At 37.0% G+C, this 12,850-nt stretch overlaps 1 protein-coding gene across 1 annotated transcript in view; it reads left to right on the top strand.

Moving 5' to 3' along the window:
• The window catches only part of LOC108719622 (B-cell scaffold protein with ankyrin repeats), a 171,656-nt gene that overhangs the window by 37,168 nt on the left and 121,638 nt on the right, over positions 1 to 12,850 (top strand). The window contains exons 4-5 of the mRNA XM_041590688.1: positions 2,214 to 2,355; positions 5,751 to 5,893. Of these exons, the coding sequence (XP_041446622.1) occupies positions 2,214 to 2,355; positions 5,751 to 5,893 (285 nt within the window). The remainder of the gene's footprint in view (positions 1 to 2,213; positions 2,356 to 5,750; positions 5,894 to 12,850) is intronic.

The following is a 12,850-nucleotide window of genomic DNA, read 5'->3' as shown; positions in this document are numbered from 1 at the left end:
GGAGAGACCACCCTTGTAATTGGTCCAGGGGTGCAATGGAATCTCAAAACAGCCCAGCAATAGTTGAATGCTTTACATACATACAAACATACAGTTTAAATGACTTGAATACCTTTACTTTTTTGTGCCCGAAAAAGTCTGGGGAACTAATAAACAATGGTACAACAATGGACTTGCTGTTTTGAACTGTGTTGGGCATGTTTGATTTATATTTTGGTTTCTCATCAATTTAAACAAAAAAACTATTTTTTTAATTTAAACATCTGTAACTGGTATAAAAGCATTAAGCTGTCAATCATATCTTTCTGCCCCGCCTCTATGTCTCAGGAAAGGCACTTTTACTTAAAATTTTGCACTTCCTAGATGTCACTGTACTTCTTACACCCCCCCTCCATCTTCATAGTCTATAATTGTGCATGGGCATCAGACATGCACAATTAATAACAGTGTTCACAAATGGCACTACCCTGTTTCTATGATTGTGAATTCCAAGACTGAAGGAAACAAGGTTTAAATAATTTATAATTATAAATATAAAATATAAAGTGTAGGTAAAGTTTATGTGCTTGGCTAACACAAAAATAGTCTAGAATTATTTATTAAGGTGACAGATCTGTTTTAAAAGAATATTATTATTATTATTATTATTATTAACATGTATTTATATAGCGCCAACATATTGCGTAGCACTGTAAAGTAAATGTGATTATACAACTACATCACATGAATTACATATATAGAATATATGGAGTAACAAACATCACAATCAATACAGGTACAAAAAGGTGAGGAAGGCCCTATGCATAGGCATACAGTCTAAAGGGAAGGGAGTAATACACAAGGTGTGGGAGTGGGTAAGTGGGTGAGAAATGTGTTATTGTATGTGGTGTTGCATTTGGTAGTTAAGCAGAGTGAGGGTAGGCTTCTCGAAAGAAGTGCGTTTTCAGAGATTTTTTGAAAGCAGAAAGGTTGGGAGAAAGTCGGACAGACCGTGGAAGAGCGTTCCAGAGGAGGGGTGCAGCCCTTGCAAAGTCTTGATTGCAAGCATGTGAGGAGGTTGAGTAGCAGGTCAGTAGAGGAGCGTAGTAAGCGAGTGGGTGAGTATATAGAGATGAGTTCATAGATGTAGGGTGGAGCAGAGTTGTGAAGTGCTTTGAAAGTCAGTGTCATTAATTTGAATTTGATTCTGAAAGGTAACGGAAGCCAGTGCAGGGATTGACAGAATGGCGAGGCAGAGGAGGAGCGGTTGCTGAGGTGTATGAGCCTCGCAGCAGTGTTCATTATGGACTGGAGAGGTGACAATCTCTGGAGGGGGAGGCCAATTAAAAGAGAGTTACAGTACTCTAGACGCGATATGATGAGAGAGTGAATAAGAATCTTGGCAGCGTCTTGGGTGATAAATGATCGTATTTTGGATATGTTCCTTAGGTGGAAGTGACATGATTTAATAAGTGACTGGATATGAGGAGTGAAAGACAGGGCAGAATCTAGGATAACCCCAAGACACCGGGCCTGGGGAGAGGGGGTGATAGTGGAATTGTTAACTATGATGGATACTTCGGGGATGCTACTGGTGTTAGTTGGAGGAAGGAGAACCATTTCAGTTTTAGAGAGGTTTAATTTAAGGTAGCGTTGCAACATCCAGGTAGAGATAGCGGACAGGCAGGAGGAGACGCGAGTTAGGAGTTCTGGGTTGAGATCAGGAGATGAGAGATAGATCTGAGTATCGTCAGCATAGAGGTGGTAGTGAAAACCATACGAATTTATTAATTTGCCAAGGGAGGAAGTATAGAGGGAGAATATAATACTGTATTAGAATATGTATACTGTATGTATAAAATCTTATGTACACTAGGAAAGTTACATACATATTTACAGTATCTATCTATCTATCTATCTATCATCTTTTTTTACGTGTGTGTTTGTATGTGGCTGACCTTTCAATGTAATAAATCATGTACTATTGTATGGGCTTAAGTAGTTGTCAGACAAATAAAAAGGTAAACTGTTTGTACATATACAATGTATATATACAAACAGTACATATAAAATGAAACAAATAATTTATGAATGCATGTAGAAAGCGCTTTGAACAAACTGATGTTATTCACAAAGGTGCCATATGTTTATCCATCTTCTTCCAACTTTCATTCAACTGCATGCATAATCACATATGTTTTGAAGGATGGTTTTCTCTTTTTTTTTACCCACAGAATCCAGGGGAAATAGTTATTGTGCTAACAGAAGAAATACCAACCACTTCAAAGGTAGAAATTGAATTCTGCAGAGAAAATCAACTAATTAGAAGACAAGCAACCCGGTGGAATGGAAAAGTTATGTCTCTCAAGGCTTTGGGTGAGAGTTTATCAGACAAAAATACATTTTCCTGTTATTATTAAATGTCAGGAACACCTTCATTATATTATATTCCTAGATTTACTATTTTATAGAGACTTAACATATATTTGAACTTTTCAGCCATATGTTATATATATTGTATTTTTGGACATAATTGACCCAAATAGCATAAGGCTATTCACAGTCACATCCATAGCACTGTGTGTAGCAATACAGCATGTGACCCTCTTTGGTAATATATATATATATATATATATATATATATATATATATATATATATATATATATATATATATATATATATATGCGCTTTGGGTGTCCGCACTCGATCTCAAGTAGAGCAGAGGTGCACGATCAATGTTCATAATATGCAGTAGTCATAGATCAGCACACTCATTGTAGAAGTGAATAAAGTGTTTTATTGGTAACACATCATTGGATAACAATGCTGTGTTACCACTAAAACACTTTATTCACTTCTAAAATGAGTGTGCTGATCCATTACTACTACTATATATACCTATATCTATATCTATATCTATATATATATATATCTATATATATATCTATATATATATCTATATATATATCTATATATATATATATATATATATATATATATATATATATATATATATATATATATATATATATATATATATAAATAAATATAAAAATATATATATATATAGTAGGGATTAGCCCAGCAACAGGATACCGGTGACTCCCTGGATGAGTACACCGAATAAATCAGGCACAGTAGAAAAATGGGTCTGAGTGAAACACACGTGTGGGTTTTTATGTAAACAGCACTATTTACACCATTTAGAGGTGGACAAAACAATAAGGTGGGAAAAACAAAACAGCAAAATAAACCCTTGCCAGCTTGGCAGCTAACTATACATTCAGACTATTATACCGGAAACAACCTTGCGTTGCTCTGGTCTCTACGTTAGCAACAGCAGTCTTTGCCACGCACAAAAAGGTTTGTATTTCACCCAAAACACCAAAAGTTTGCTTACCGAAAAAAAGTATTTCATAGAACTTTCAGAGAGTTCCGTCTTCGATTGGCTTAAAGCAGTTAGACTCTTTACTAGGGTCCCAAAGATAAATCAACATAAAATAAATACTGCAGCACTCCTTTTCACAGTATAAAGGTGACTTTATTCTGGTCATAATATAACATCTCAGTCCTTATCCTTTAAAATCAATTTGTGACCAAAATAAATTCACCTTTTTATGTTGCTGCCCATACAAGAGGTAAGAGGGCCTGGCTCAATGTTTTCTATAAGACATTGGCACTTATGACACAATGCTTCAACCACTGTAAATTGAGGTGCTTATTACCTTAATATAGTACCGTATTTGTGTGTGAATGTTACCCATCCACTTAGATTATAAGCTCTATGAGACAGGGATTTCATTTTTAACATCTAACAGAGATTCTAATGTAATGTTGCATTCAATTATTGTATTGTCTGTTCTACTAATGTGTTGTTTTAATGTACAGCACTGTGAATATATATATATATATATATATATATATATATATATATATATATATATATATATATATATATATATATATATATATATATACTGTATATAGCGTCCATGTTGGGCCGGCACTACTAGTAAGAAAAGTGTTTGGTGTCTGGGTGCTATCAGCAAAGTGAGTAAGATATCCTGGAAATAGGCAAGCACTCACAGGTCTTAAGATGCAAAAAATTGGTGATATTAGCCAAAGGCTATAGGATTAGCCAAAACGTCAGTTATTTATTTTCAATAAATTTCAGAATCTGGTGATGTCCATCCATGAGTCCATGAGTTCAATCAGATACAGTTGAACTGCAGACTTTCAGATTTAATTCAGTGGGTTGAACAAGAAAATTGCATAAAATGTGAGGAACTAAAGCCTTTTTATAACACAATCACTTCATTTCATGGGCTCAAAAGTAATTAGACAAATTAAAAAACTGAAAATAAAATGTGTTAAATGTGTTAATTTCGAATACTTGGTTGCTGGCAATGACAGCCTGGAGTCTTGAACTCATGGACATCACCAGATTCTGAGTTTCCTCCTTTTTAATGCTCTGCCAGGGCTTTACTGCAGCGGCTTTCAGTTGCTGTTTGTTTGTGGGGCTTTCTGTCCGAAGTTGGCTGTATGTTTTGGGTCATTATGAAATGCCTCCCAATCAATTTGACTGCATTTAGCTGGATTTGAGCAGACAGTGTCTCTGAACACCTCAGAATTAATTTGGCTGCTTCTATCCTGTGTCTTATCATGGATAAACACTAGTGTCCCACTGCCTCCGCCATGTTTTATAGATGGTGTGGTATGCTTTGGATAATAAGCTGTACCACGCCTTCTCCATACTTTTTTCTTGCCATCATTCTGGTAGAAGTTGCTCTTGGTTTCATCTGTCCAAAGAATGTTTTCCAGAACTGTGCTGGCTTTTGTAGATGTTTTTTAGCAAGTCCAATCTAGCCTTTCTATTCTCGAGTCTTATGAGTGGCTTGCACCATGCAGTGCACCCTCTGTATTTACTTTCATGCAGTCTTCTCTTTATGGTAGACTTAGATATTGATATGCCTACCTCCTGGAGAGTGTTGTTCACTTGTTTGGCTGGTGTGAAGGGGTTTCTCTTCACCATGGAAATGATTCTGAGATCATCCACCACTGTTGTATTCCGTGGACGTCCAGGTATTTTTGCGTTGCTGAGCTGACTAGTGCTTTCTTCCTCAGGATGTACCAAACTGTAGATTTTGCAACTCCTAATATTGTATTGCCCACACCTGCCCATGAAATAGCCTTTGAGTCAATTGTCCAATTACTTTTGAGCCCCTGAAATGAGGTGATTGTGTTAAAAAAGCCCTTAGTTCCTCACATTTGTATGCAATATTTTTGATCAACCCACTGAATTAAAGCTGAAAGTCTGCGGTTCAACTGCATCTTAATATTCATTATGGTAATGTACAGAACCAAAATTAGAAAAAAAGTTGTCTCTGTCCAAAGATTTCTGGGCCTAACTGTATGTGTTTGTGTGTATATATATATGTGTGTATATATATATATATATATATATATATATATATGTGTGTGTTTTAAATAATGCTTTCATTTGTTGAGTCTCTTCCTTCACCTATAACTCCATTAGACAAGTCAATGTGATTACACCATTACTACTAGACAAACCTTAGATAGGAAAGAAAGAAAGAAAGAAAGAAAGAAAGAAAGAAAGAAAGAAAGAAAGAAAGAAAGAAAGAAAGAAAGAAAGAAAGAAAAAAATGAACATTTCCTAACACTATAGCTTTATTTTTCATGCTGAGAACAAACAAATATGAATATTAGCAGTTTAATGTTATTTCATATTTTACTTGTATTTTTCAGAGTTCCCTGCAGGGTCAGTTACTGTAAATGTCTGCTGTGATGATGTTATCAGAGCCAGCACAGAAATTAAGTACTATACACTGACTGGGGAACTGGAAGTGCTGCTTAGAAAAGTTGTTGATCCTATTGCTTTCATTTGCCAGGTAAGCTGAATTTTATGTTATTGCATGTAATGTATTTAAATGTTAAATGTACACTATTAGTCCTCCACTCATATCAGTTGCAGTTCAGTATTAAAATGAGATGTAATCCCTGTTAAATGCTAGCAAAGAACAAATCAATATTAAAAGGCATCAGAATTAAATAAGGCAGACTCTTCTTCTTGTAAACAAATCAATTTCTACAAAAGCGATGCTGTGGCTTAAATTGAACCATAAGCATCCTGGGAAATCAATTTTTTTCCCACCAGAGAACAATGTTAAATAGCACTTCTAAGAGAATGAGAAGTTTTTTTTCCCAATTAAAAGCAAAGCATACATTTACAACCTAGAAACAGTGCACAATTAGCTAGCACTCCAAATATTGTAAAAGGCATTGAAGGATTTAAAAAGAAAAAGATTTAAAAAGAAAAATATAATTCTAATTATATAATTATTGGTTGCAAAAGTATTCACCCCACGGTTAAAACTTATGCGACCAATACTTATGCAAGACAATACAGCCCTACGAGGTTGGTTGGGGTCCTTGATAAATAGCAATTTTTGTCACAGATTCTCAAGTAGATTGAGGTGTCATTCAGAGATTTTTGAATTTAAACCTCTCCAGTGCACTGTTTATTTATGGTCACTGGCCTGTTGGAAGGTTAACTTTGACTATTAATAGAAAGGTTGCGACACCTTATGGGTATTAATCACTTCAGGAATTAAAGGGCCACAAATCCAATAGGTCCATATGGGGACACAACAACAAAATAATAAAATAATTAAATGAAGACCAATAACCCCTTTGGTGTTTATATATTTTCTCCTAAGTGCCAAGATCTGGTCTAAGGGTAAGGCCACACTAAGCGATAGCGCGGCGATTTGACTCGCGGCGACTTTTCGCCGCGACTTTTAATCCGCAATCGCTGGCGAAACTTTGGCGCTGGCGTCTATGGGGAATCGCGCAAAATCGCCAGCGTAAAAACACACGCGGCGATCTTTTTTCTATTGTCGCTCGAAATCGCCTAGCGAGGCGATTTCGAGCGACAATAGAAAAAAGATCGCCGCGTGTGTTTTTACGCAGCAATTCCCCATAGACGCCAGCGCCAAAGTTTCGCCAGCGATTGCCGTTTAAAAGTCGCGGCGAAAGGTCGCGGCGAGTCAAATCGCCGCGCTATCGCTTAGTGTGGCCTTACCCTAAGTGCTTTTGACTATTTAAGTGCCTACAGCCTGGCTGCATGAACAAATATTATCTGGTTTCTATGGAATCTATGTAGTAACTCCTGGATTAATTGGAGAGACTGAGAAGGATTTTCTGCACCCTTTTGGGCTTAATGAATCGACTGGTTGCTAAGGAATCTTTATCGTAACTTCTGAATTAATTGGAAACTTTGGCGCTGGCGTCTATGGGGAATCGCGCAAAATCGCCAGCGTAAAAACACACGCGGCGATCTTTTTTCTATTGTCGCTCGAAATCGCTGAGGAGGTGGTTTAACTCTTTTGGGTTTAATGAATTGATTTTATTTTTTAATAATTTAATAATTTATCTATGATATCTGTCTCCCACAAACTTAAAAAGAGCTTAAAGGGGACCTGTCACCCTAAGAAATAATTTCAAATTCTTTTCTATCATGTTAGTTGAGCAAAATAAACTTTACTTACACTGTATTTATTATTTAAATTTTGTTTCCTTCTGTTTTGGAATTATACAATCACAGCAAGCAGGCAGCTGCCATTTTGTGGACACGTTTATTAAGGGAAATTGTGTATCACCCCAAAATCTTGTGTATGAACCAGAATGAGGGACCTAATGTCCATGTGCAGTGCCCTACACAATTATAGAGCCTGCGAAAGGAAGGGGGGAATGTGAGGAGAGCAGTGACATCTAGGAAGTGCTGAATGGAAAGTGAAAGTAATTGATTGCCCCTCCTCTATGCCACGGGCATAGAGGCGGGGCAGGTAATATTTGATTGACAGTTTAGATATTTAAACACCTTTATAACAGGTATGGATGTGTTAATGAAAAAATTTTTTGGGGTTCCATATTTAATTTGGAAAGGACTTTCATTATGCAGTTTTTTATGTGTAGGTGACAGGTCCACTTTAATATAGGTTTTATTTCAGCAATGGGTTTTTATCTCACCACTATATTGGCTGGTTGGTTGATTTGGGCAGTTGGGATAGCTTTTATGCACCTTTTTATATAATCACAACTGAATACATTCATAGCAAATGTGTAGGGGGGCCCTCCAGGCATTAAAGGGCACACTACACCAAGTATAAAAAAACGTAAAAGTTTTATTGAAAAAAATTGACAAATCAGCTTACCAACCAATGTTCAGAAATGTTCCTTTACAGATGCACAGGTATTCAATATTCCCCACAGACACCGGACTTCTGAACTCAGCCTCTTGGCCTTTTCTTGCACCACCTACCGGTCAGGCAGTCCGCCGTAGGTCCTACTAGCCCTCCACCTTGCCCCGGTAGGAATTTCCATGTGCCACCTCCCTCCTTCAGCCAGCGGGCCACCACAGCAGCGCCCCCTAGCCTTTCCGGGTAGGAATTTCCACCTTTGGCCTGGGTTATCCACACTGCCCTGTCTATCTCTCTTTTCCCTATCTGTGGCCGAGCCACGGCCACTAGGCCTCCTACTCCTCAGTGGGGTGCCAGCTACCCTTTCTAGCTTGCCCTTACTGGCTATGCCACCTAGTGCCCCATTTACAATTTACCTGTCTAGCTTTCCAGCTCAACTGACCACACCCTGGGTGGAACCATCCCCTTTATACCTTTTCAGCCCTGTCTCACTACATCCCTCTAGTGTCCGGGGCAGGAACTACATTTTACATAACACCATTATATAACCCTTATCTTACTAATGGGAACCCACTGCCATCTATTGGACAAACCCTGTAAATACACCTTTTAACAATTCAACTTTTCAACATCAAAATTACACATACACATAACAATCATTTTCTCACATTTCCATCACCATTCACTACATTTTAGTAAAACACCATTTTCATCCACCTTACAAATGGAGAGGGGGTAGTGTTTCTCTTTAGACTAGTAGCAAACAGGACTCTTCATTGGCTTTTATTTCCTACACAGATGGGGAAATCCAATCCCATGAGCTCCTTCTGACAGACATAGCCTGAGCCTGGGAGCGCAGACACAGAGTCAAACCAATTAGTTTGCACAGAATGATAAGATAAAAGGCAGAGGTTGCCAACAGAACAGCTGTTTTCACAAGTCCAAAGTATATATTCACTGACACAATCAACTTGTAATTGCTAAAATACAGTATACAGTATCTCTCCTTATGTTAGGATCTCTGTTTCCTATACAAATGTATTTGATTAACCTTCTAATATTTCACTAATAAGCATTGTAACCATTACATTGGTTATCAAAAAAACAATTATCTTGAAGGCCTTACATCAAAGTTCAGTAACTGAAAATTGTACAGTGTGAGCTTAGTGTGTGCTGAGTAACATTTCTGCCATGCACTTATGTTGTAGGCTAAACTCAGTTCAAGAAAATGATCCATTTTTTTTTGCATACGTACAGGACATTAGTCTCAGAGAAAGGAACTAATTATTGACAGTAAGTCAAACTGCATTTTAATGATTGACTGGGGTTGACTGCCTTTAATTTTGCTTGAGCTTACTGTAACATAAGGAAATATTTTTTGTGGTGCAGAAATTGTGAAATTGTGCCAATGATGCAAAATGAGTTCTCATTTTTTTTACAACATTTGTTATCTGATTTCTGCATTCTTTGAGTACTCCCTGCCTGTAGAGAAAAGGAGGATTGGTTAAATTGTGTCTGCATATATATCAGGCTAATATACTGTATTAAATGGTTTAATGTACCAAACAGGATGACTGATATGCCCCACTGTACTAGAATTACTGACAAAAGGTCATTCTAGGCTACTGTGGCCCTAAAACTCTATCCAATTCCGGATGGGAATTACACTATTTCTTGTGCCACCAAGAACGTGGCAAGCCATGCACCATTCAAGCAGCATGGCATTCACTTGTGCAGCACATAGTCTCTGCATTAATGGACTTGTAAATTGCCAGGCAAATTTTCAACAGTTTGTGCTCTTTAACGTGAAGGAGAATAAAAGCTCAACTAAGAATTTGGATAGAAATCTACACCTCAGGGCTTACATATGTATATATTATACACATACAGTGGTGTGAAAAACTATTTGCCCCCTTCCTGATTTCTTATTCTTTTGCATGTTTGTCACACAAAATGTTTCTGATCATCAAACACATTTAACTATTAGTCAAAGATAACACAAGTAAACACAAAATGCAGTTTTTAAATGAGGGTTTTTATTATTTAGGGAGAAAAGAAATCCAAACCTGTGTGAAAAAGTAATTGCCCCCTGAACCTAATAACTGGTTGGGCCACACTTAGCAGCAATAACTGCAATCAAGCGTTTGCGATAACTTGCAACGAGTCTTTTACAGCGCTCTGGAGGAATTTTGGCCCACTCATCTTTGCAGAATTGTTGTAATTCAGCTTTATTTGAGGGTTTTCTAGCATGAACCGCCTTTTTAAGGTCATGCCACAACATCTCAATAGGATTCAGGTCAGGACTTTGACTGGGCCACTCCAAAGTCTTCATTTTGTTTTTCTTCAGCCATTCAGAGGTGGATTTGCTGGTGTGTTTTGGGTCATTGTCCTGCTGCAGCACCCAAGATCGCTTCAGCTTGAGTTGACGAACAGATGGCCGGACATTCTCCCTCAGGATTTTTTGGTAGACAGTAGAATTCATGGTTCCATCTATCACAGCAAGTCTTCCAGGTCCTGAAGCAGCAAAACAACCCCAGACCATCACACTACCACCACCATATTTTACTGTTGGTATGATGTTCTTTTTCTGAAATGCTGTGTTACTTTTACGCCAGATGTAACGGGACGCGCACCTTCCAAAAAGTTCAACTTTTGTCTCGTCGGTCCACAAGGTATTTTCCCAAAAGTCTTGGCAATCATTGAGATGTTTTTTAGCAAAATTGAGACGAGCCTTAATGTTCTTTTTGCTTAAAAGTGGTTTGCGCTTTGGAAATCTGCCATGCAGGCCGTTTTTGCCCAGTCTCTTTCTTATGGTGGAGTCGTGAACACTGACCTTAATTGAGGCAAGTGAGGCCTGCAGTTCTTTAGATGTTGTCCTGGGGTCTTTTGTGGCCTCTCGGATGAGTTGTCTCTGCGCTCTTGGGGTAATTTTGGTCGGCCGGCCACTCCTGGGAAGGTTCACCACTGTTCCATGTTTTTGCCATTTGTGGATAATGGCTCTCACTGTGGTTCGCTGGAGTCCCAAAGCTTTAGAAATGGCTTTATAACCTTTGAAATTGAACTCAGGTGTGATAAACCACAGTTAAGTTATTTTTTAACAAGGGGGGCAATCACTTTTTCACACAGGCCCATGTAGATTTGGAGTTTTTTTTCTCCCTTAATAACATAAACCTTCATTTAAAAACTGCATTTTGTGTTCAATTATGTTATCTTTGACTAATAGCTAACGGTTTTTGATGAGCAGAAACATTTAAGTGTGACAAACATGCAAAAGAATAAGAAATCAGGAAGGGGGCAAATAGTTTTTCACACCACTGTATATATATATATATTAATATTAATTTATAAAAAAATTAATATTAATTTATAAAAGGCATGATAGGAGGCTGATCAATAATTAATTCATTTAATTGCATAGAAACCAGTCTTCTTTATTAGTATGAATCAGCATTTTAGCATTGGCTTTTAAGACAGATGTAGTATCACTTTTATCAAATTTAAGTTTGTATGTTGACAAATTTGCATCATTTCTGTTACAATAATTCTGAACATCTGTGCTTGTACAATAAGTTTAGCATATAAGAAACAGCATTTCTAGACATATTCCTTTTTAATGTTTAAGTTTTCATTGGTTTACTTAGGAAAGTAATTCAGATATGGGGCCTGTTATCCAGGATACACAGGACCTGGAGTTTTCCAGATAAGGAAAAATAATAAAAAAATATTTTAATATTCAATAAACCTAATAGGATTGTTTTGCCTCTAATAAAGATTAGTGTTATGGTATTTGGGATCAAACACAAAGTACTGTTTTATTATCACAGTTTTTAAAATTTACATTATTAAAAAAAATGAGTTATTTGATTAAAATGGAGTCTATGGAAGATGGCCTTCCTGTAATTCAGAGCTTTCTGGATTTGGGTATTGGGATTACAAATCCCATACCTGTATTTGTTTTTTTTTCAGGACAAAGCAAGGTTTTTGAATATGCCTGAATTTATGTGTAATTTAGCTTTTGTAACAAGCTCTAAATACACAGACAAATAAAAATAAAAATTTTCATAATGATTTTGACCAATACCGCACCAATACCAATTAATCACCGGAAATTAGCACTCTTTAGACTGCACGACCAAAACATAATTAGAGCATGTGTTCCATATAAGGGCCACAATCTCATTTTCATTTACTGGTCTCTAATCTCTAATGAAACTGGTAGGGAATCTAGAAAAACTATGGGGAACACACGCAGTGCCCAAAAGATCAACCGATATATGTTAAAAAGGGTCAGATGCCGAAATTATACATAAATATAACAGAAAAGTGCTAAAAATGCTAAGCACTGCAATTCTTTCAAAAGTACAAAAGAAGAACATCTAAATTTCCTCCACTGTTACTTCCCTCCCATTTGTTTTGCTTTGGTAATCCCACCTCTGAATTGGAATAATTCTATAATATAGACAAATCAAAGTTTCTTTTACCTGTAGGAATATCATAACATCAACTTTTTTAAGGACCAAGTTATGATCTTCTTTCTTCTTCCCTACCCTATCTGTTGATACCATCATAATCCTTGCGGAGAAAGATTTCTTCTATAGCTGTTATGGGATGGGCGAATTTGACCAGTTTCGCTTCGCCAAAAATTCG

This window comes from Xenopus laevis, chromosome 1L, assembly GCF_017654675.1.
Source record: "Xenopus laevis strain J_2021 chromosome 1L, Xenopus_laevis_v10.1, whole genome shotgun sequence".
In the NCBI taxonomy this organism is placed as follows: Eukaryota; Metazoa; Chordata; class Amphibia; order Anura; family Pipidae; genus Xenopus; species Xenopus laevis.
This window is presented reverse-complemented; position numbering and strand designations above follow the sequence as displayed.